The following is a 24,259-nucleotide window of genomic DNA, read 5'->3' on the forward strand; positions in this document are numbered from 1 at the left end:
TGTTTATTAAGAGCAGGCGCTGTCAGCATCTGTTCCCAGCCACGCTCAATGCTCACCCTGTGTGGGGCTCGGCCAACTCGGCCAAATGGAACCCAGGTGTTGCATTTACACAGGGGCGATCAGGCAAGGAGGGCTGGCAGCCTCTCTCAGCCGGGCGAAGTCTGGCTGACTCCGTTTTGAAAGCAGTATTATCGGAAAAAATAATTAGGGTGTCAGAACTGCTTGGAAATATCTTGGACAGTGTCTGGACTTAATAGGTGCAGAAATGGAGACAGAGAGAAGCCACAGAAGAGCCATAATCTTAATCAGCTCAGTCCCTTGGCATGTAGTAGGTGTTCAAATGCAGAAATAGAGACAGAGAAAGGCCACAGGAGAGAGATCATCTTAAGCACCTCTATACCTGGCATACAGTAGGTGTTCAAATATTTGAATGAATATTTGAGTAAATTTGTATTGAGTTTTAGAGTCTGGAAAACAAGTTTCTATGCACCGTCATTGCATTCTCAAAAATAACTCTACATGTCTCGGAGCTAGAAAGATGTTCCCACTTCACAGATGTGAAGACTGAGGCTCAGAAGAAACTTCATGGGGGAGGAAGAATGTAGGTTCTGGAGTTGGACATGCCTAGGCTCAAGTCTTTTTTTTTTTTAAATGCATTTTATTGATTTTTTACAGAGAGGAAGGGAGAGAGATAGAGAGTTAGAAACATCGATGAGAGAGAAACATCAATCAGCTGCCTCCTGCACATCTCCTACTGGGGATGTGCCCGCAACCCTGGTACATGCCCTTGACCAGAATCGAACCTGGGACCTCTCAGTCCGCAGGCCGACGCTCTATCCACTGAGCCAAACCGGTTTCGGCTCAAGTCTTCACTCCAGCAATGACCTGCGGGTTTCCCATGTGAACACTAACTGCCAATCCCGCCAGCTATGTCTCTTTGTAAACACAGTTTTACTGAACACAGCCATGCTCATTGATTGCATTTTGATTATTGCCATTGCATATTTTCTGTGGCCGCTTATCCACTACAAAAGCAGGATTGATAGTCGGGGCAGACTGTGTGGCTGGCAGAGCCTAAGATGTTTACTGTGGATCCCTGTATGGAAAGTGCGCTGACCCCTGCTCCGCCTGGGGTGTGGGTGGTACTTCATTCATGTTGGTCCTTTCTTCTTTCAAATGAGAGAGACATGGCTTCCTGGTGGTCCTTGTAATTTTTACACCGTGACTCAGAGTCTGGAGTGAGAAGGGCCGGGGTCAGGTGGGAACGTTGGAACAGGACCCTGAAGCAGGTGTTTCCGTCCCAGCTCTGCTCTGTGTGAGCTGAGGACGTCCCTCTGAGCGGTGAGCAGTGGATCGACCAGTGTCCCCACAAAAGTCATGTCCACCTGGAACCTCAGATGCGACTGTATTTGGAAGTAGGATCTTTGCAGATGGGATTGGGTGATTAGGTGATATTGGAGTAGGGTGGGTGCTCACACCAATAGATGGTGTCCTTGTAAGAAGGCCGAAGGCCACGCAGTGTTGGAGGCAGACATCAGAGCGATGCAGCTGCAAGCCGAAGAATGCCCAGGGTCGCCAGGGGCCCTGGGAGCTCAGAATGGCAAGGGAGGCTTCTCCCTACAGCCTCCCGGAAGCACGGCCCTGCCCACACCTTGATCTGGGGCTTCCAACCTCCAGAACCGTGAGAGAAGACGTTTCTGTTATTTGAAGCCACCCTGCTTCTGGTACATATTACAGCAGCTCTAATAGATGAATACACTGTGCCTTCCCGTTTTATTCCCACAGGGGTTGTGGCTGCTGTAGCATGCACACAGGCCAGGAGGTGGCGCGGGCAGGTGCGCCAAGGTGGCACCGTCTCTGCCCTCCTGGTCTTACTCCTCTAAGACATGGAGGGACTGGGCCCAGATTTCTACCAGCTTTACTGTTACAAGAGCCCTGACCTGCCCAAAGGCACGGAGCAAGCTGAGCAGGCGTGACCTTGGCTTGGACCAGGCAGACCTGCACACCTGTGTGAACCAGGACAAGTGACGTCGTCCCCAAGACCCAGTTACTCCAACTGCACAGTGGGAGTGAAACTGCACTCCTCGTTGTGCTGTGGTGGTAATCAAAGGAGACAGCACAGCCATGGCCAGTTGCTCAGTGGTTAGAGCATCAGCCCACAGACCAAAGGGTCACAGGTTCGATTCCCAGCCCAGTTGGGGCATGTTGAGGAGGCAACCAGTTGATGTGTCTCTCACACATCGATGTTTCTCTCTCTCCCTCTCTCCCTCTCCCTCTTTCTATCTCTCTCTTTCTCTCTCTCTCTCTCTTTTTCTCCTCTCCTCTCCTCCTTCTCTTTTACTCTCTCTAAAAATCAATGGAAAAAATATCCTCAAGTGAGGATTTTTAGAAAAGAGAGACAGCAGAGGGAAGAACCGTGCACAGTTCTCTGCGCAAAGCAGGTGCTCAGGAAATCCTAGATGATAGTGATGTTGGCGATGATGTGATTTCTGGCAAAGCTGGGACTCTCACCCACATCTGCCTGTCATCCCAGCTCGCTGCCACCCCCAGTGTCATTCCCCTGACCCCTCTGCCCCCTGAGATTGGATGGGACAGCTCTAAGCTCAGCAGACCTCAGATCCAGGTCTCAGCAGCCAAGTGAGGGGTGGAGTCCTGTGTTAGGAGAGTGCAGGCTCTGCCTCCAGCTGCTGCTCTCTCATGCCCAGATCCTTCACTCCCCAGCCTGACGCAGTCTCCTCTCTAGACAGCCACAGCCCGTGGCAGGTCTTGTGTTTTAAATCATGCCCCTACGTAACTGATGTTTATTCAGAATCAATCCTTTAAAGAGCTAACAGCCTCCTTCTTTGTCCAGCCAGCTGTCTAGGGTTCCGCTGAAGGTTTTTTCTTTCTTGTTTTCTCTCCTTCCTTTCTCTCTGGCCTTCCCTGTCTCTTCCCCGGTGTCTGTGCCCTTTCCCACTCATGCAGTGTTTTATCTTCATTTCGTTCTGTCTTTCTGTCTCCTTCCCCCACCCTCCCTCCCCTCCCTCTCTCCTCTTCCTCCACATGCACACAATTGTTCTGTTTTCCTTCATGGTTTCTCCTTTTAGAATCTCGGCTTCCCCCTCTCTTTCTCCTAATTTTTTTTTTGTCTCTCTTGTTACACCTCTGCCTCCATCTTCTTCTCTTTATGATACTCTCCTGGATCTGTCTATCTATGTATCTAACTGACCATCCATATATGTCTGTCCATCCATATCTATCTATTTGTATATCTGTCCATCCATATCTGTCTGTCCATCCATCTATTTATCCATGTGATCATCCATTTATCCACCCATTTACCCATCCATCTATTATCCATCCATCCATCCGTCTATCAATCCATTTTTTTACCCATCTACCCATTCATGCATCCATCTAAACATACATACATGCATACATACATACATACATACATACATACATACATCTTCTTCTGGATGACTGTTTCTGCCTCTTTGTTTCTCTTCTTTCTTTCTAGCAGTTTCTGTACATGTTGATCTCTTTTCTTGTTCTTACACTTTCTCAGACGATCTCTCCCTCTCTCTTTATCTCCCCTTCTCATTTCCCACTTGAACTCCTCCCTCTAAGGAGATTAATATTTTAGTAGCTTTAATGTGGCCTCAGGATCCTCAACTCTTTCCATGACTCAAAAGTGACAGGTCTCCCAAGGGCTTCAGTTCAGGAGCTACTCATTCTCCCCACCCCCCTGTCACCTGCCCGCACTCTGTACAAAGGGAGGGAGGGAGGGAGGAAAGGAGGGAGGATCTGACAGCTCCCTCAGCATCTCCTCCTTGGCCCTGCACTTGAGCCTGAGCAGGGAGGACTTGGACCAGGAACCCGGAGGTGGGGGTGGGCAGGGCGGTCCTGTGGGAGAGGCTCTGGGGAAGACTACTGATGGGTGGAGGCTGCATCCATGCCTTCTGGTGTCTTCTTTGTTTCGTTGGAAAAACATTTACTTAGTGCAAGTTCCTACCAGGCCTTGTGCTGGGGGCTAAGGAGGGATGAGTGAATCTTGAACTCTTCACTTCAAAAGCGTACAGTCTCTCTAGGAAACCATAGAGCTGATTGAGATCAATAAGATAAAAGAATGAACAGTGTTCTCAAAGGGAAAAGGAATTGATTCTGGTTGGGGCGGGGGGCGCAGGTAGAGAAGGTTTTACCAAGGAGGTCAGACATAGTAAGCTCTGGGGAGCTGAGCTTTGCCCAATGTCGCTGCTGCATCCCCAGTACCTAGAACAGTGCCTGGTACGCAGCTAGCACTCAGAAAGCAGTGTAATATATGGATGGATGGATGGATGAATGAATTTGAAGGATTTTTAGGAATGTGACAGGGAAAAAAAGGCAAAGATGAGCATTCTATACAAGTGGTTCCCAACGAGGGGCACACGCCCCACAAGGGGGCTATTTGATTTTTAAGGGGGGCAACTTGAGAACGAGTTATTAACAGTGAATGTTTTGCATTTCTTATGGTTCTAGGTGCGTCATATACAGTATATAAATACGTATTGTGACATAGTTATGCATTTCAGTTCCCTATTATATGTTTTAAAATTTTATTTGCTACTTTTTCATATCACTTCATATTATTATTATTATTATTATTATTATTATTATTTTAACAATTTCTTCCTCAGTACTTCAACTGTCCTTTCGTTCTTTTATTTTTCTCTTTCATGGATGCCATGTTCTTTGGAAGCTTGTTTAGACCAAGTGAATGGCCTTTTAGGCTTCCTCCATGTGAATGGGAGTTCACTTTTTGAATAAGAATGATATGTCACAGGGTGGGCATCAGGATTTCAGAGATACTTAGGTTGGGCATGGCCAAAAAAAGGTTGGGAATCATACAGAACACCATGATTATGGATTCAGAGAGGTGAAGGCACATATGCTATTCAGGTCCCCTCTTCAGGGCTGACCCTCCCATCTCGAGATCATGGCTGATGGTCCACAGCTGTGCCCCTTTCTGGGCATTTCCTTCAGCCACAGGGAACTGCCTTACCCAAGGGTACCCCTTCCAGGTGGCAGCACTTGGCCCATGACTGGCTGGATCCCTGCCTCCGTCAGGGACATCTGTAAAGACCATCATAGCTGCTCCGAGCTCCCCTTAGGACCAGCTGAGGCTGAAAATCTACATAGCATCATCCATATTTCAGGCCAACCTCTCCTTTGCCCAATCCTGCCTCAGGCTTCCTCCACCTGTATCCCACGTGAGCTCCTTGGTGACGCCCCATGGGCACCCCTCTGTCCCAGAGTCTGTTTTCAGGGAATCTGACCTGATACTGTGTGTCTAGGCAATGGGAAGAGGCCCAGTGGCTGGCAGATAGAGAATATGAGGAAGGTCAATGTAGCTGGACAGGCAGGCAGGGACCAGGTCATAAAGGACCTTGAAAGCCAAGGAAATGAATTTAGATTTTCCTCCTATAAGTAATGGAGAGCTGTTGATCAGTGATGTATCTAATTAGAGCTGAAATTTAACAATTCACTGGCAGTGGGTGCAAAAGATCGGACAGAAGGCGCTAAGACTGGAGACAGGAAAGAAGCTAGGAGACCAAACACTGGAGCTCCAGGCCTGAGGAGGGAAAGGATGGGAGAGGGGACAGAGGGTGGCCCAGGACATCACCAACAGTTCTCAGGACCTCTGCTTGCTACATGCACATGTACAGGCATCTCCCTCTCACAGATCCGGATTCTCTGGGTCACATGTCGTGGAAGAGCACAGTGTCTCTTCTCATGGCCAATGCGCCCCTTTATTCTCTCCTGCAATGGTGGGCATCTTAGATAGTCCAGTGCTAGAATATTCCTTGCCTGGACCTTTCTCAGGAAAACAGACTCCGGAAACTTCCATCTGTATCTCTCATCTAATAGAATTCTGGAAGAGCCATGAATCATGGTGCTTCTCGTCCAGTTGTATCTCTTGGGAACCTCTTTTGGGAGCAGTCATGCTTTTGCCTAGAATCCCATGACCTTTCCCACATCCTTTGTTACCACTCTTGATGGTGTGACTTGCACACAATATTTGTGGCTTGGCTTTTACAGGCTGTGTAATTGGGGCTAAGTCCCACCCCTTACATAGTTTTGATATATATCCACAAAGTCAGAATAGTAGGAGTGTGCCCATTTTGAAGAGTTACCCTGGGAGGTCTGGAATCTGTAGAAACATAAATTATGGACATTAAAGAGTTGGGCAGTGGGAGGAGCTTGGCACAAACTCCTGTTCTGCCCAATTGTGAGCTGGTGGTCATCAGTAAGACACTTCTTCACCTTCCTCAGCCACCGTTCCCTATTGGTTGAGTGGAATTTGGATGCCTCCCTCCCAAAATTATGAAGATTCATGAAATAAAGGGTACAAAGTTCCAAGTACAACCTTATTTCTCACAGTTAGACACACATCATATCATAGGATGATAAACCTATTGGATTATTTTGTTTATCTTGTTTTCTTTTTAGAAAGGTTTTTGTATCATTTTCTTGATTATACATATAATAAATGATATTAAAGGTAATGAATGCACAGATTTTAAAAAATCTATCGATCCAGATGTGTCTGGGGTTTAACCATCATCCCCTTTCTCTCCAAGGGAAGAAGCGATGCTGTCCACCTACTTTGAAACCATCAATGACCTGCTGTCCTCCTTTGGGCCGGTTCGCGACTGCTCTCGGAACAATGGGGGCTGCACTCGAAACTTCAAGTGCGTGTCTGACCGCCGGGTGGACTCCTCGGGCTGTGTCGTAAGTGCCCATTGACTCATGAACATGATGGTAGCCTGAGGCGCCAAGGCTGCTTGTGGGAGGCCCCTCCCTGTGAGGGGAGCCGGTCAAGGAGGATCACACTACTCACCACTCCTACCTCTGTGGCCTCAGCACACCAGCTGCCTCAGTTTCCTCATCTGTAAAGTGGGACAGTTAAACCTACCCTGTAGAATTGTTGAGAGAATGAAGTAAGATGTTAGAACTTGAGTCCCCAGTATACAATAGGTCCTTGATGCTCTTGGCTTCGGGAAGCTTGCAGCTCATTTGGGAATGGGGTTGGGGGGGTAGGGCATGGCACGTCTTACCTCTATTAGCACAATGAGAGGCAAGTCAATGCAATGTCCAGAAGAGAAAGTTTTAGTTGAGACTCAGGTTTGTAGAAGGCTTCCTGGGGAAGCTGGAGTTGGAACTGGTTTCAAAAGATGGGCCCCTGCCCTGGCCATTGTGGCTCAGTTGGTTGAACATCATCCTGTGCACCAAAAGGTTGCTGGTTCGATTCCCGGCTAGGGCACATGCCCCAGTTGGGGGCTTAATCCCAGTAGGGGGCCTTGCAGAAGGCAGTTGATCAATGTTATGCTCTCACATCGATGTTTCTCTCTTCTCCCTTCCTCTCTCTCTAAAAATCAATAAACTCTTATTTTTTTAAAAAAACATAGAGGGTCATTTACATTAGGAAAAGAGCAGGGCTGGCTAACGTGTGATGAAAGGATGGTGAATGTGTAGTATGGAGCTTCGTTTAGTATCTAATGTGGGATAAGGACACAGAAGAAGACATGTGTGGCCTATAGAAGAGGATGTCAAACTGGATGATTTTCCCCCATAGGAATGTCCTAGGCAGCTTATGGAAAATGCGTGCGTGAGGAATGTGGATGCTACAGAGGGGCGTAGGTCCCAGGATTTTAACAATTTAATGGGTGTATGTGCATGTCGGGGAGGCAGGGGCTGCCTCGGAAGCATCGCCCTGCAGGCTGAACTCCTACCCTGGCATTCAGGCCCTTTCTAGACCTGGTTCCTTTTATGTCCTTTTACAATAGAGCAGTGATGCTCAACCTTCTGGCCCTTTAAATACAGTTCCTCATGTTGTGACCCAACCATAAAATTATTTCCGTTGCTACTTCATAACTGTAATGTTGCTACTGTTATGAACCATAATGTAAATTTCTGATATGCAGGATGGTCTTAGGCGACCCCTGTGAAAGAGTCGTTCGACCGCCACAGGGGTCGCGACCCACGGGTTGAGAACCGCTGCACTAGAGCCAAATGGAGCTAATTAGAGGTCCTTCTCTGAGCAGATACATGCCTGTTTACTGCCTCGGAGCCTTTGCTCGGGCTGGTTTGTTGTTGTTGTTGTTGTTGTTGTTGTTTTTGAGGGATTGTTACCTGAAGTGAGTTGCTCCCCAGCCCATTTTATTTAGCGAACAAGTAGACTTCTTTCTGGATTCGTCTCCTTTATGAAGCCTTTCTCATCCTGGCTTGGAGAAGGGGCCATGCTCTTCAAATGATCATCGCTGTTCTCTGTGCCGACATCTGTTCTGTCACCTGTGATGATTCATTGCACAGCCTGGCTCTCTGCAAGTTTATCTCATCGACAAGCTGAGGGAGACCCATGGAATCTGTTGATTCAGCTCAGCGCCCCGATAGGGCCCATCTCAGCAAGTGAGAAGGAAAGAAAGGAAGAAGGACAGGAAGGGAGGGATGGGCCCAGGAACGGAATTTCCTGCTCTGGACTAGGCTCTTGGGAGGTGGGTTCCTAAGGTGCCGACACAACAGCTGGCAGCTAGACTGGCCAGGAGACCAACACAGAGAAGCTTCTAGAGAATGAGATAATGCAGTGCAACTGTATTTGAGACTCAGAGATCCAACATGCCTTCAGAGGTGGATGGGCAATTGGGGATTTTATTGATTAGAATTCTTGGGATTGTAAAAGACAGAAACTCAATGCTAACTAGTTTAGGCAAAAAAAAAAAAAAAAAAGAGGAAATATATTGAAATGGAAGTTGAGGCACAATAGGCTTGAGAGGCTCAACCACTGTCATTGGGATCCCTCTTGTTCTCTTAGCTCTGCTTTCCTCGGCACCTTGTCCTTCTCGGGCCACGCAGTGCGTCCTGCAGGACAAGAACGTCTCCTCCAAGTTCCTCCTAAAGTCACGGGATTCCTCATAAAGTCATGGACCAGCTTGATTCTCAGCCCTTCCCTGTACCAATCACTGTGGTCAGGGGGAAGGATGGGGTCAACCCAGAACCAGTCATTCCTAGGGCTTGCGCCAAGTGGCCACCACACCTAAAATATGAGGTAGTGAGTCGGGAGGAAGGCATAGACTCTCCAGGAAAAGCAGGGTGCTAGCAGCAGAAAGAGGGGCTGTGGATGCATCAGCAGCTGTGTCCTGCAGACTATTGCAACCCAACCCTTCACTTTGCATATTGGAAAGGTGAGGTCCAGTGAGAGAGAGGAGGGTTTGGCTGAGTCTCAGAGCTAGTCAGTAGACAAACACAAGGATGGTGGTGTCTTCGGAACAAGAGGCCGACATTTCTGAAAAGGTTAAGTTGTCTGTCTCTTTTCCCTTTTCCCATCAGTTCTCTTTTCCTGAACTAATTAAGCTCCTGCTTGAGGTTCAGTGTCCCAGAAGAATGAAGCCTCAGAATGCGGAGGTGTGTGTGTGTGTGTGTGTGTGTGTGTGTGTGTGTGTGTGCAAGAGTTGTCTTTTTTTCCCTCTCATTAATGTAAACTGGAAAGATGAAGAAATGGGGGGGCGGGGGGAAGAACAGTCGGTCCCTGGAGGTGAGGAGAAAATTCCACAGTCTGATGAGGTTGTCAAAGACCTTCCTCACTAGATTAAGGATCTAATGTTGAAGCTGCAACTTCAGGGCTCGATGGCTGTAAGGCAGGCTTTCTCTCCGCGACTTCACAGGAGACGGATGGATACCAGCTTTCACACTGAAATGTAACATCTCTCTCATTTCTCTGCAGGCTCTTCATCATGCCTGCAAAGAGAGACTTTTTCTGACAGCCCCTCTTTTAATAACATCCATATGGCAAAACAATGCTTTATATTTTTAGAGCACATTTAGAGTTCTCAAGGCATGTCTACACCCAGGACAAACCTGGACAGTAGCTTCCCTCACCCATGTGGGAAGCAAACGGACTTTTCAAGGTTGGAATGGGATGGAGGCCCAATGACATGTCTTCGATATTATTCTTAGTGCCAGAAGAAGAATATTGGGTTGCTCTCCTGTGGAGCTGAGAGGAGGTGGCAGCAAAGAACATTAGAAAGAAGGCTGGTTTGGGTGAATTGGTCTTACGTGCTGATGTGGTCATTGGAGAGCTTTATAATCCATGGTGACCTCATTAGCCTCTGTTTATTAATCTATTAAAAAGGAAGCAATTGCTGTTGAACTCATAGGTTTCCTGCAAAATCAAAGAGTTTAACTGCAAATGATTTGGGATTTTCCAAGTGCCATTTATGTGTGCGATGATAGAACCTCAATTGGCTGATGTTTTTTATTTTCTGGATATGATATTTGGGACCACGAAAATTTAGGAACACGCCATATTTAATTTTTTTAATGTTTCTGTAACTGAATTTCATTTTTGTTTTGCTCCATTCATTAGTAGTAGAAACTTAATTCCAGTCAGTTTAGGTTTCCCGCTTCCTCCTTCTTTCTAAACATCCAAGTTCAGGGGGCACCTGTTGTGTGCCTAAGGCACGGAGTTCAGGGGGGTGCTTTGCGCTGGACCATCACCTCTCAGTCCTGGTACCTGCTGTCTCCTCTGGCCCTGGGCCACCACTCTTTTCTCTCTATTGTCAGTCCCCCCCTTTCCCATCTGCTGCCGTGTTCTGTGCATCCCTGCCACAGGTCATTTGAGTCCAGCTGGCTGAACTCATCACATGGCTTCTCCACCCTACGGGAGCCTGAGGCAAGTCCAGCAGCTCTCCCACACCACCCTGAGGCCAGGATCTGAGGGGAGCTGGCTGAAGGCCTCCTGACCCAGACAAACCATTTATAGGTGCCTGCTTTTATGGCAGGGACGGCATAGGACCATGCTTGCCATCCACCAGATACTACCTGGAAGGAGAGGCGGAGATCCCCTTTGCCTTCAGATCCCTTAAACCCACGTGATTTTCTTCTTTAAAAATCCTCTTCTTTCCTCATCCTCTTCTTTCCTCATCCTCTTCTTTGCCTGGAGGGAATAGAGCACAGGGTGTCTTTTAAGCATATTCACCAGCATTTACAAGGCCATCCTGTTTGACTTTTAACATTCCTCTCTTCCCCCAGCTCAAATGATCCTTCTGTAACAGATGACAGATTCTTTTATTTATTATTAGTAGTAGTACTAGGGGCCCGGTGCACGAAATTCGTGCACTGGGTGTGTGTGGGGGGGGGGCGGGGGGGAGTGTCCCTCAGCCCAGCCTGCCCCCTCTCACATACTGGGAAGCCCTCAGGCGTTGACCCCCATCACCCTCCAATCACAGGATCGGCCCCTTGCCCAGGCCTGACGCCTCTGGCCTAGGCGTCCGGCCCCAGGCAGAGGGGACCTGCAGTGGCAGTGGGGGGGGGCGGGATTGCGCGGGCTCTACCCCTGCCCCTGCAGGATGCCTCTGGCCTAGGCGTCCGGCTCGGGCAGCGGGGACCCACAGCTGCAGCGGCCCCGCAATCGTGGGCTTCGCTTTAGGCCCAGGCAAGGGACCCCTAGCTCCTGGGACTGCCAGCTTCGACCATGCCCAGCTCCCATCGCTGGCTCCACCCCTACTTCCTGCTATCACTGGCCAGGGTGGAAGAGGCACCTGATTCTCTGATCATGGCTGGGGGCAGCTCTTAGCTCCCCCCTGGGTTTCCGATCACTGTCAGTGGCAGGGGGCTTCTTCCTGCTTTCCCTTTCGCCTCCCTGCATTGTGCCTACATATGCAAATTAACCGCCATCTTGTTGGCAGTTAACTGCCAATCTTAGTTGGCAGTTAACTGCCAATCTTAGTTGGCAGTTAACTGCCAATCATAGTTGGCAGTTAATTTGCATATAGCCCTGATGAGCCAATGAAAAGGGTATCGTCGTACGCCAATTACCATTTTTCTCTTTTATTAGTATAGATTATTATTATTATTTTACCTTCTAATTAGACTTCAACTTCTTAAACCCAATTTTTTTTAAATGACTTCTTTGCTTGGTTTCCTGGTTCTGCCATGGTCTTCTCGTATGCAGTTGCCCAAATTGGAGAGGGTCATAGAGTGTGTGGTAGGCAGAATAATGGCTCCTCAAAGCATGTCCACATCCTAATGCCTGGAACCTATGAATACATCAAAGGGGGGAATTAAATTCACATTTGGAATTAAAGCTGCTGATAAACTAATTTTAAAGAGAGAGATTGTCCTGAATTTTGAGGTGGGCCCAGTAGTATCACAGGGTCCTGAAAGATGGAGGAGGGATGCGGCAGGAGTTCAGAGCGGTGCCCTGTTGCTGGCTTTGAAGGTGGAGGGAGGGGGGACACGCTAAGGAAAGTCTCTAGACGCTGGAAAAAGCAAGACTGGAACCCCCACAAAATCTCCAGAAAAGGAATGCAGTTCTGCAAACACCTTGCTTTTAGCCCAGGGAGACTTTTAAGCTATGAAACTGTAGGATAATGAATTTGTGTTGTCTTAAACTGCCAGTTCATGGTAATTTGTTACAACAGCGAAAGAAAACCGATGCAGGGCGAATGAGACTATGGAAAGGGAGGGTGATGCAGGAGATGCTACATGAGGAATTATCCTGTTATTTCAGTTTTCACTTGTTCCCAGGGAGACACTCGCCTCCTGACCAGGGTGGAGGAAGTGACAATGAGCAAAGTGTCAGAAGAGGGAGGGAGACTTGCGTTCCGCTACAAGGTGCTGAAGAGTAGAAAACTGTTATCTATTAGAAATGGTATCAACCTGACAAACGCAATTACATCAGCGAGGCGGTTTAAAAAGTCAGCTATGTTTTCCCTTATTGTGTGTGGCAGAATAAACATCGCAAAATTGTAATCAAGATAGAGGACAAAACCAAAGAAAACTGTAAGCACTTAATCACGGCATGATGTTGAGGACAGTTCCACCTTCTGTGTCGCTGCTGCCCTGGAAGCTTGTCACTCAAGCTGTTCCTCTGAGTTATCCTGGTTTCTGGGCTCGGGAAGGGGCCCTTTGATGGACTCAACCCCAGGCGATCAAGTGAAATAAATGCCAATTCACAGCTCTTCTCCCACCTGCCCCCCGCCCCCTGCCCCCCTCCCCCCGCTTCCTTCCAATGATCTATGGTTGCATAGCAAACTGCCCCCAAATTCAGTGCCTTAAAACAACTAGTTTCTTTTGCTCACAGTTGTGTGGGTCAAGAATATGGGAAGGGCTTAGTTGGGTGGTTGGCCTCTGGTCCAGGACAGGTGGGTACTTGAGACTAGGGGGTTTGAGTCCGCAAGAGCCTGTTCACTTACCTGTCTGGGGCTGGGGCTGGGGCTGGGGCTGGGGCTGGGGCTGGCAGCCAGCCGATGGATTCAGGCTGTGTTGGACCTCAGCTGGGGCTGTCAATTCCAGTGCCTGCCCATGGCCTCTGCATTTGGCTTGGGCATCTCACACCAGGGAGGCTGGATGTGCAAAGGAAGCATCCCAAGCTTGAGTGTTCCAAGGGCCTAGGCAGGGGGCCTCAGGGCTTCTTAGCACGGGTTTCAGATGTCCCAGAACATCATTCCTACCACGTTCCATCGGTCAGACAGGCCATTAGGTCAGCTCAGATCCAAGGGAGGGAACAGCACTTGGCCTGTCCATAGGAATTGTGTGGCCGTCTGTCATCTACCCATTTACCTACAGCGTGAACTCTCAGACCAAAGCTGCCCCCGCAGGAAGGGAGCCTGGAGAAGCCCTATCCAGGCCAGCACCTCTCCCTTATACATTCATGGAGACAAAGGCCTGAGGAGATGCCGGAATCACTCAGGTTCCTGTAGGAAGCAGTGATCCAATCAAGATTTGATCCCAAGGCCCTTCCTCCTCCCAGTTGCACCTTCCTACAATTTTGGCCGCAGAGCATCCGCCACGGCAGCATCCCAAAGATCTGTTTAGTGTGCAGGACCGCAAATGGATCAAAAGATACAAAACCAAGAGCCCCGCCTTGTTTTATAGGCTAGTTCCCAAGGCGAGATGCACTTCAGCGGGGCTGCGGTTGTAACCTGGCACAAATCACTTGGTATTTGCACAAGAATACCCAACAGGACTGGCAGGAGTGGTGTGGAGAAGGGAGGTGGCTGTAGGAAAAACCAGGCACTCACTAAGCACCGACTGTATGCCAGTTCCCTTATGTTCACGGCAGTAAATGCTTGTAACTATACTCCTAGATGGGGATCATTATATCCATTTCACAAGAGAGAAAAGCTAGTCATAGAAGAGCAATCATCCACACAGTGCCAGTGCCAGGCATGATTCTAAGTGCATTGCTTATTTCAGCCAATTTAATTCTCACAGTCATCCTCTGAGCTAGGTTTTAAGACTGTCTCCACTTGGTACATGAGAAAAGCGAAACTGTCTGGTGGAAAAAGCGGGGCTGAGAAGATGCATAGAGGAAGGAGGGGCCCAGTGAGCCAGTCGAGGTCTTCATAGAAAGGGCAGTGGGAGGTGTGGGGGTTGGCACCCTGGCCGGGTCCTAGGGAGTGATGGTGCCTTTGGGGGCAGGGGTGTGTCTAGTGGCAGTTCTAGTTCTATCTCTGGGTTCCAGACCAGTCCCACTCCGTTCCATCCTCTCGTCACCCAGCTGCATTCTCACCTGCTCTTCTCCCTCTTGTTCTCTTTCCATTTGACCTAAAATGCCACCTGGCCTCCCTATGGAAAAACTCGAGGACCCCTGGTTGCCCAGAGATGCTGAGAGGCAACAAAAAAAACCTGCCTTTTAAAAAGTCAAGATGCCTAAAGATAAGAATTTTCATTTGTTATAGGTCATGCGCCTCTTGTCACTGCTTAGCAGGAGGCAAAACCTGGAAACTGGCTCATTTTAGGAGAGAGGCGGGTCCTCTCCATCCCTCCTTCTCCTGCCTTTAATGACTCAGTTGGACTATAATGAAAGGAAACAGAACTCTAGAGGGGCAGGGAAGGCGGGCGAGGAGGGGCCGCAGAGTGAGGAGTCACTTGAAGCACAGCCCAGGCGCTGCTGACCTGGAAAACCCAACCCCATCCGCCAGGCGGGTGGAGCAAGGCTGAGCCCCTGGGAACTGGTTCTTCCTCCCCAGCAACAGACTCTCAGAGCTCAGCCCATCCCTGCAGGTCAGCGACAGGGGTGTGATGGATGCACAGCACAACCAGGACAGGCTGTGCCAAAGTCCAAAACAGGAGGAGTGGTGCTGGCCACATTTTTCTCCCCTCCTCCCACCCCCCCACCCCCCCAAAAAATCCTTAGAAATATGCAAAATCAGGAGGCAAAGCATCTTTAGGGAAACTCAGAGATTCCTGGATTGGGAATGAGTATTTAAAGGGTGGACCATCTCCCTTATGGTGTCTGCATTCCAAGTGCCCTCAAGTCCTGAGTCAGAGAATTCTCCATATACACCTTCATCCGCAACACCAGCACTGATATTAGTATTGATAGCATTAGGGAGCTGATGCTATTGACGAACAAATCAATGCTACCACCAATATCAGTGCTAGTAGTACTGATGGAGATAGATTCCTGTCAAGGGCACTTACTTTGGTTGCAGGCTGGATCCCTGGCATGTTGATGTTTGATGTTTCTCTGTGTGTCTCTCCTCCTCCCTTCCACTCTCTCTGGAAACCAGTGGGAAAATATCCTCAGGTGAGGATTACTTAAAAAAAAAAAAAGATGCGTATGGGGAAAGGGGGTGGGGATGGTTAGAAAAGAAGGAAATTGGAACGGTGCCCATTGACTCAGTGCTTGCATACAAGGCTCTGGGGGTGAAAAGGAGGAGTTGTCCCTCGGGGGAGCTCTGTGCTTGCATCTTTCCTTTGTAAACTTCCAGGTGGGTGGCGGCAGGGGAGGGTAGGTCTCTAAGATGATGTGTGGCATTCTCATCAAGCCTTTGCACCCTTTTGTGATATGACGTGTTATTGTTTTTTTTTATTCTTTGTGTGACATTTATTCCAACCCCCCTCGTTTTATTTCTTTGGGACCTGCGTTTGCTGGGTATGATGGCATTTCTGGTCAGCTGGCCTGATTGTGTGGAAGTCATTCTCTGTTAAAGTCAGGGAGCAGCCCCCACCCTTCCAAAGTAATAGGTTTCACCCATGGATTCCTGGAAAAAGGACGGGAAGGAGAGGAGCCCCCTGGAGGCAGGGATGGGAGCTGCGGCCTGTGGGCTGCAAGCCTGGGATGAAGGTACCCTAGAAGCAGAGAAGCAGTTTGGGACCAGCCTTGGGAGGGGGCAAAGTCCCTTTCGATTCCTGAATTCTATGACCTCATCAATATATATTCTGAAAGGGCAGTTATTTTCTTCCACCATCGCCTTCACCTCCAGGAGGTCAGTATCGTGTTTAAAGCACAGTTCCTGGCATTAGAGAACCCTGGGCCCAAAACTCTCTGTCATTCACTAGCCGTGTGGCTTTGGGACAAATCACTCAAGGCCTCTGGTCTCAGGTTCTTGTTGCGCGACATGGGTTAATGAAAGCTGACAAACTGCTATTCAGACTCACTGAGATGATGCAGACAGAAGGGGCCGGCACCTGCCCTGAAGCAGGCAGGGAACTGGGGAGCTGTTAGTCCCCTTCTCTGATGTTTCCTGCTGGGATCTTGATGGTGATGGTGGTGGAGGTGGTGATGAGAGCTGAGATTGTCTGAGTGCTCGCTGTGGTCCAGCACCTCTGAGATGGGTCTCACTGTTATACCCCTGTTCTGCCAGGTGGGGAAACTGAGGCAGAGAGAACTTAAGTAGCTCACTGAGGCCCGCATAGCTCCTACGTTCTAGAGCAGGACTGAAAGCCACGCTGCCAGAGGCCAGCACCCTAGTCTAGGGCACATTCTTCATAACGTCGTTTGCAGTGGTTGCCTATATTCCATGGACAGGAATATACCATTGTTTACTTTGTGTTAGTGATGGACATGTTGAGTGTTTCTAACTTTATCCATTTTAAACAAGGTGGCTCTGAGCAGAAGGTTTTGAGATATTTGTATATTTAGGATAGACGTCTACAGGGACAGTTTCCCCATTGCGTTGTGTTCCACATGTGGGAGAAGGTGTGAGATGGAATTTTTGAAAAATATATATATATTTTTTTATTTCAGAGAGGAAGGGAGAGAGAGAGAGAGAGAGAGAGAGAGAGAGAGAGAGAGAGAGGAACATCAATGATGAGAGAGAATCATTGATTGGCTGCCTCCTGCCTGTCCCCAACCATGGACTGAGCCTAGAACCTGGCCATGTGCCCTGACCCAGAATCCAATCATGACCTCTGGGTTCATAGGGTCACACTCAACCATTGAGCCACACCAGCTGGGCTTTTTTTTTTTTTAACAGGCTATGGGGTTTGGCCAAACAAGTCCTTGGGAAGAGGAATGATAAAATAAAAGTGGTCATTTAGGGGGTAGAGACAGGTGAATTGTGCATGATGCGATGCGAGTGGGAGAGAGTCCAAACGCAGAGGGTCAGTCAGCACAGAGAGGGGCAAACGAAGAGGCAGGCGATGGGCGGGGTCAGACCCAGCCCCTCCAAGGTTCTCGGGGGATGTGCCCAGTGCTGTGAGCACAGCCCATAGCTGCTGGAATGCTGATAATTAGACACTTTTCTTCTTCGCTTTCTTTTGTTGTTGTTCAGTAACCCGTGCTCATTGTAAAATAAAATAAAACAAATTCAAACACTGCTGAAATGTATAAGCCAAGGTCCTATTTCTCTACTACTCACTCACGTTAGAAATAACTTTGTCACACACACTTTGGTTTATATATTTCTTGCTCTACATTTTACCCCTCTGCATTTGCAAATATTCATGAGGATATATATATATGTACGTTTAGAAATGGAAACATGAAGTTGTGTTTTTTGCGGGCACCTTTCTATATCAGAGCTGCATGTCTTTGTACATGCTTTTCAAGGAGCATTTCCTTTTTCTTTTCTTTTTTTTCTTTTTTAAAGAGAACTGGCTCCCTATCTTGATCTTAACAATATGTAAACCTCTTTTCTTATGTAGAAAATAAAGATGAGCAGATGGAGCTCAAAAGCACAAGCGCTAAGTTTGGCTTGAGCCCTGGTATCCCAAATTATAGTCTCAGATTTACTTTTTTATACAGTATAGCTTACTTTTATCTTTCATCATCAGTCTTTGATCTTTTATCATGGGTCTTGGGATACATGGGTGAGAGATAACCATTATTATTATTAATTAATTATGAAAATATATCTTCTCCCTTATATTCTCCAACTTCTCATGGATTCGGCCTTAGTAAGTCTTCCCCTGTAGAAGTAGCTACAGCCCAGACTTTTATACTAATCATGTCCCTAATCTTTTCTTTATAGTTTCCCTACCTTTGTAGACACAGAACACACTTTTTTATTTTATTGCTGTTGCTGGGAGTTTCAGCATTCGGCACCTCACTGAGCTAGGAAACCTGATCTCTGCTGGTTGAAGCAAAAATTGGTGATCCACAGACTTACTTCCATTTTAGCTGCATTCACAATGCAACCCTAAGTACCTACTATGTGTGGGACACTCTGCAGAGCCCCAAACAGCCCTGGGCCTGTGTCCTGGCTGGCAGAAAGCTCCCAGTCCATTTACCTAGCCCCGTGGTCAACAAACTGCGGCTCGCGAGCCACATGCGGCTCTTTGGCCCCTTGAGTGTGGCTCTTCCACAAAATACCACGTGCGGGAGCGCGTACAGTGCGATTGAAATTTCGTGACCCATGCGCAGAAGTCGGTTTTCGGCCTGGGCGAGTCTATTTTGAAGAAGTACTGTTGATATTTGGCTCTGTTGACTAATGAGTTTGCCAACCACTGACCTAGCCAAACACTGCCACTTTGGATCCTGCCCCTGGGAACCACACATAGATACCTCCTTTGGGCACACACACAGGACAGACTCGCTCCTGCCCTGCTGCTCCCCTCTGGTGTCGATTCCGGTCCTTTGAAGCACCAGCACCCACGCAAGCATATTATTAATTTATTTTTCCAGCTGGTCCCAAACCTTGCAGGCTTTTCCGAAGGCATATTTTAAAATGTGACAGCCCGAGTTCATTCTGGGGGAGAGGAAAGCCTGAGTGGGGGTAGAGAGAGAAAGAGAACGAATGTCTCTTGAGCAACTGCTCAGTGTCACTTTGGACCTTGGATCCACCCCAGCCCAGTGGTACTTCCGCCCCCGGTCTGTGATGATGACGGGCAGCGGGGTGCCCCGCGTCACCCCGATCCAGATTGGCAGCACCGGATCAGAGCCCAAAGCTAGAAGCCACCAGTAACCTTGGTGGGAGCATTGAGAGCGCTGGTCCGGGGGCGGGCTTCCCGGAGCACAGGGCCCTGTTGCATTTATGAGGACATGGATGTGTCAGTGACCTGTCAGTCTTCTCACCTGCGCGGCAGCACCTGGACATGGGTGGCCGGGGAGCTCAGAGGGATGGTGTCCCAGCGTCTGGCCTCTCAGTAGTACTCGGCAAATAGCAGCTAGAGGAGAGTGCCAGGCGGGCTGTCAAATAGCCTTGCAGCCCGGCCGGCGTGGCTCAGGGGTTGAGCATTGCCTATGAACCAGGAGGTCATGGTTCCATGGTTCCACTCCAGGTCAGGGCATAGGCCGGGTTGTAGGCTCCGACCCCAGTGGGGGGCGTGCAGGAGGCAGCCGATCAGTGATTCTCTCTCATCACTAATGTTTCTCTCTCTCTCTCCCAAGTCAATAACAAGAAGGTATATGAAAAAAAAAAGATAAGAAAAGAAGGAAGACTTGCAGCACCTGCCTGGGGGCAGGACGGTGGGTGCTTTGAGTGGCGGGGAGGTGAGTGTCAGAGCTGGTACTTTATGCCCCGCCCACTTCTATTCACCTTGGACTTGGGGACCCTCAGCGTCCAACATATATGGCGTCTGTCTCCATTCAGGGGTAGGCCTTTTTCCTTCTCATTCTTTCTCTTACATTGCTGTCGGCGACAAAAAAATAATATGTGAAACACCCAACATTACACTCAACACACGCGGGATGAATCTATTCCCACAGAAGCATATGCTCCATGGCTGCTGCTCCATGCTTCCCCAGGCCAGCCCGCTTATGAAGTCGTCTCTCAGGCGAGTCCGGGCGACCCATAAGGAGGTGTGGTGTGGGGATGCAGCCGGGGCTGCCGGTGGACTTTGTAATTCCAAAGGATGGGGAAGTGGAGCCAGCCAGTGCGAGCCAGGCTGCAATGAAAGGTCCCCAGGTGAGGAGCTTAGTGGTACCAACGCCATCCGGCCGCGGTTGATATTCCGAGTGAATATTCACAACACATTTAGAACAGTGCCTGGCACACGCTCAGCACTGTTGAGTGCGAGCTATTATTGTTATTAATGAGCTATACACAGGCTGTTCATTACCATCCCCCGACAGTTATTGAGTAGCCATTCTTCAGGTCTCCTGGCAGATGTGCTTGGGTAAAGTGTTCCCTGGCCTCCCTTCTCTCGGCCCTCCGTGCTCACCTGTGCCACACAAACAGCCTCAAGGACTTTAATAATGGGCACACGCTTTGGAACCAATGCCCCCGGAGGGCTGGGCTCAAGGCTTCCTCACCTCGGTGACCTGGAGGACAGGAGGCTTTGAGGGGGCCGTTGCTGAACCAAACGCCCTCTCCATGGATGCCCTGGGGAGCTCCAGAGAGAGCGGCAGAGGCCTGGTGCCTCCCACCACCAGTTCCAGAGAGAGCAGCAGAGGCCTGGTGCCTCCCACCAGGAGAATAGCCAATCGTCTGAAGAGACTGAGGGGATGACCAGCAAGCAATGCCCTTAGGCCACTCCCCTTAGAGCAGCCCTTCTGCAGGGCTCCCCAGCTCAGGGTCCACCTACTATGTGAACCTCCCACCTGACCTCCCTTGGGGTGCCTGCAGCCTCTTGCAGAGAACCAGGGGTGTGCAGGCATCTTTCTCGTTGAACAGATGAGAAGATGGAGGGCCAGAGACGGGAAGGGAAGTGCCCAAAGCAGGGATCGTAGCCAGTGTCTCCTAATGCCCTGGAGTCCTCTAATGGGAAAGACAGGTGATCATATTCCTGCTAGCTAGCCGTGATCATGCGTGTGAGCAAATCCAGCCACGGGTTTCAGCACTGTGGCCATTTCAGCACTATTCGTAAGCATAAGCCATCTTGAACCATGACTTCCCTCCCGCTCAGGGTTGCCCTCCTAATTTTTTTAGTTGGTCTGGATTCTCCTGGAGGTCAGGGACCAGCACACCCCTACTCCTCTACGTCTCCAGAGGATGGGGCCCTGCGGTGCGGTGAGGAGAGCATGGGTTGGGAGTCAGACACGCCATGCTTGCACCTGGATCTAGTCCTGGGAAGCTGAGCGACACAGCAAAGGCACTTCCAGCCTCGAAGCTGCTCCCTCTTCTGAAACATCGGGGTACCAAGAGAATAGTGGGCCTTCCGCAGGAGAAAGAGGAAGACACCTAGTGTGGCAACAGGGCCACAGTAGGTGCTCAGAGCCTTTGGGTTTCCCTTTCTCGTGTCTTCAGTGTGTGATGCAGCCCAGACGGCTGGCAGGAGGGGAGAATAGCTTGTTGGTATTTCACTGAAACTCAGGCCAGAACTAAGCCATGCAACCAGACATCTTATTACATTCCAAAAATATTCACTGTGCAGCAAATACTGAGTGATAGTAATCACAAGAGCTAAATTTTTATAACAGTGGACAGCTTCCCATGCACCAGGCGCTATGCCAGGGACATCATCAGATGTCTGATTTTTTTCCCCCATAGCAAGTCTGAATAGGTATAATTAGGCTCATTTTGTATTGAGAGAATTGAGGCTCTGAGGTTAATGAAGTGACTGGCTAACATTGCACAGCTAGTAAGGGGCAAAGCCAGGTCAGACTCAAGCCGGGCCCGCCTGACCCCAAGGGCCACCCCAGGTGACTCCCTGCCCTGTGCTGGGCACTGGGCTGGTGCTGAGGGGAGGAAACTGTGTGTGTGACACTCCCCTCAAAGGCCCAGAGATTCACGGGAAGACGCACTGTGAACCAGAACCCGGCCCGCCTGCTGGGAGAGCCATTAACAAGGGAGAGAAGGGAAAATGATGCCTGCTGACTCTGGGCATCGAAAGGAAGTAGGGGCTTCCGCACGAGGGTCCTTTGTCTTGTCCACTGTGGCCCTGTGCTCCCAGCCACCCCAGGAGGCAGCTCTTCATTATCAAGTCCGTTTTTAAATGGGGAAACCAAGGTCAGGAAGGTGTGGTGACCTGCCCGGAGTCACACAGCTAGGCAGTAGCTGTGTCTGGATTCGACTTCGTTTCTTTCTGTCTCCTTAGCATCCCTCTGCTCTGGGGGTCAGGAAGGACCTGCATGGGGGCTCTCTGAGCTGTGAATGATAGATACATAGGAATCTCCCAGAAGATCAGGGCAGGCCCGGCCGAGGGCAGAGCAGGGACCAAGGACCTTGCACGCAGCAGGCATTGCTGGGTGTGTGGAGGGCCAGGTGAGGCAGGGAAGCTTGGGCTGTGTGTCCGGGAGCTCCCCTTGGGGCTGGGGACAGGCTCTGCTTCCTCCAGGAGGCCCCAGATCCCCTGGTGGTGCCCAGGGCTTCAGCCCTCCATTACCAGGGATATTGATCCCTTAATCCTTTTTTGCATGCCCACCCCTTCCTCCCTGTCGGCATCACAGCCCAGCACACATTGAGTGGCAGCTAAATTGGCATGAGTTGATTAAAACTCCTAGTAATAAGGGGCTCTCGATGCTCTGGCCGTTCAAATTAATGCCGGCTGTGACAGCCGGGTGATGGTGGCCTTGGTGACAGATTGAGGCTGAGGAGGGAGAGGGCGGGGGCCTGGGCCTCCACTCACCCCCACTTCAGCAAGTACACCCGACGCCTCCTGGGACAAGGAGAGCCAAGCCACCCCAGCCTCCAGTCCAAGGGATGGTGCGTACCAAAGGGCTCAGCAGCCCTTACTTAGCTGTGTGCTCCTCAGTAAATTTGCTTGTGAAATGGGTACAGCTTAGAGGTGCCCCTGAGTTTTGTTGTAGGGATTGAAGAAACAACACATGGAAAAACGTTCAGCACATAGTAGGTGCTCAAGAAATATCCATTTCACTTCCTTCTCTTCCCAGGCTGATATCTCTGATCTGTGTATGGGAGATCACTGCCAGCAACCTTTCTAAGTCCCCTCTTACCCACCAGTGACCTTCCCTGGAAGTTTGTAGAGTCCTGGAACCAGTCCAAACCACCGAGACATCCTAGCCCGCTATCTCCATGTGCATCAAAGGAGAGAGCACCTGGTAGCAGTCGGGGACCCCTTAAGGTGGACACAGGAGACTCCCCTTTCCTGTGTGGCCTCGGGCAATTCACTTGGCCTCTCTGGGCTTTAGTTTCCTCATCTGCAAAGCGAACAGGATGGTGCTGGTCCTACCTGAACATTGCTGGGAAGAGCAAAACTTGCCTGTGGCCGTCTTCCTCCCCCGTCTGCATGTGTGGGGTCCCCTCCCATGGCTCCTGGATGCATTTCCCACTTGGGGGAAGGTAACAAGGCATCCACAACAGCTTCGTTGAGGCCCTGCCATTGTGGGCAGGGCTTGGATCTGGTTTGGTTCTCTCACAAGCCCAAGGAGGCAGGACTTCTTTTCTCTGGTGTAGAGATGTGGAGACTGAGGCTTGGAGAGGCAAGGCACGCAGGAAGGAAGTAGCTGACTTCCCTAGCAGCTGCAGGATCCCAAGTGGCTGACAGTGTGCCGAGCCTTTCATTCATATCTAACCTCACCTTTGCTGCCTTGTCGCATTTCATCGTTGCCATGAAAGGCTTGGTGGGAGCTGGCTTCTCCTCTCCAGCATCCATTGGTCTGCCACTCCCACTCTGGGGATGGTTTGGTCATGATCAGGTCTACAGATGTTGTAACTGAGGCCCAGAGACACCAAGTGACTAGCTCAGTGTGAGCCTGCAAGAGGCTGGGTTTAAGGCTGGAGTTCTTTCCGCACCCTGCCCCTCAGGCCCAAGGTGCCAGAGAATGTCCACACCATGTCCCCCAGAGCCCGGGAGAGGGGCAGGGCTCTCCTCCAGCACCTTGCGAGGTCTTCCAAGCTGATATTCTAGGAGAGCCTCAGGCCCCAGGGAAACTTCTGCTTTGTAAGTTGGTTGTTTTCCTTTCTGCTCAGAACAGCTGGCCCACCTTCTAGACCTGGGGGCGGGATGGGAGAGCAGCTCATTACAAAGTTTGCACTTGGAGCAATTTGCATTCCATAATTAATGAACATTAAAATGCATAATTATAAACAGAAACAAATGGCTTGGTCCTGATGCAAAGCTGGGCTGGGAAAGAGGGAGAGCAGGCTCAGGGGATGGAGGAGGCTGAGGGAGGGCCAGCCTGTGATGGGGACAGCTGGGGATCCCCTGGATACCCCTTCCCTCTCAGTCT

At 49.8% G+C, this 24,259-nt stretch overlaps 1 protein-coding gene across 2 annotated transcripts in view; it reads left to right on the plus strand.

The window, feature by feature from the left end:
* The window catches only part of ASTN2 (astrotactin 2), a 742,933-nt gene that overhangs the window by 417,540 nt on the left and 301,134 nt on the right, over positions 1–24,259 (plus strand). For both annotated transcript variants that reach the window (XM_059657840.1, XM_059657842.1), the window contains exon 11: positions 6,600–6,750. In XM_059657840.1, the coding sequence (XP_059513823.1) occupies positions 6,600–6,750 (151 nt within the window). The remainder of the gene's footprint in view (positions 1–6,599; positions 6,751–24,259) is intronic.

This window comes from Myotis daubentonii, chromosome 11 (genome assembly GCF_963259705.1).
Source record: "Myotis daubentonii chromosome 11, mMyoDau2.1, whole genome shotgun sequence".
In the NCBI taxonomy this organism is placed as follows: Eukaryota; Metazoa; Chordata; class Mammalia; order Chiroptera; family Vespertilionidae; genus Myotis; species Myotis daubentonii.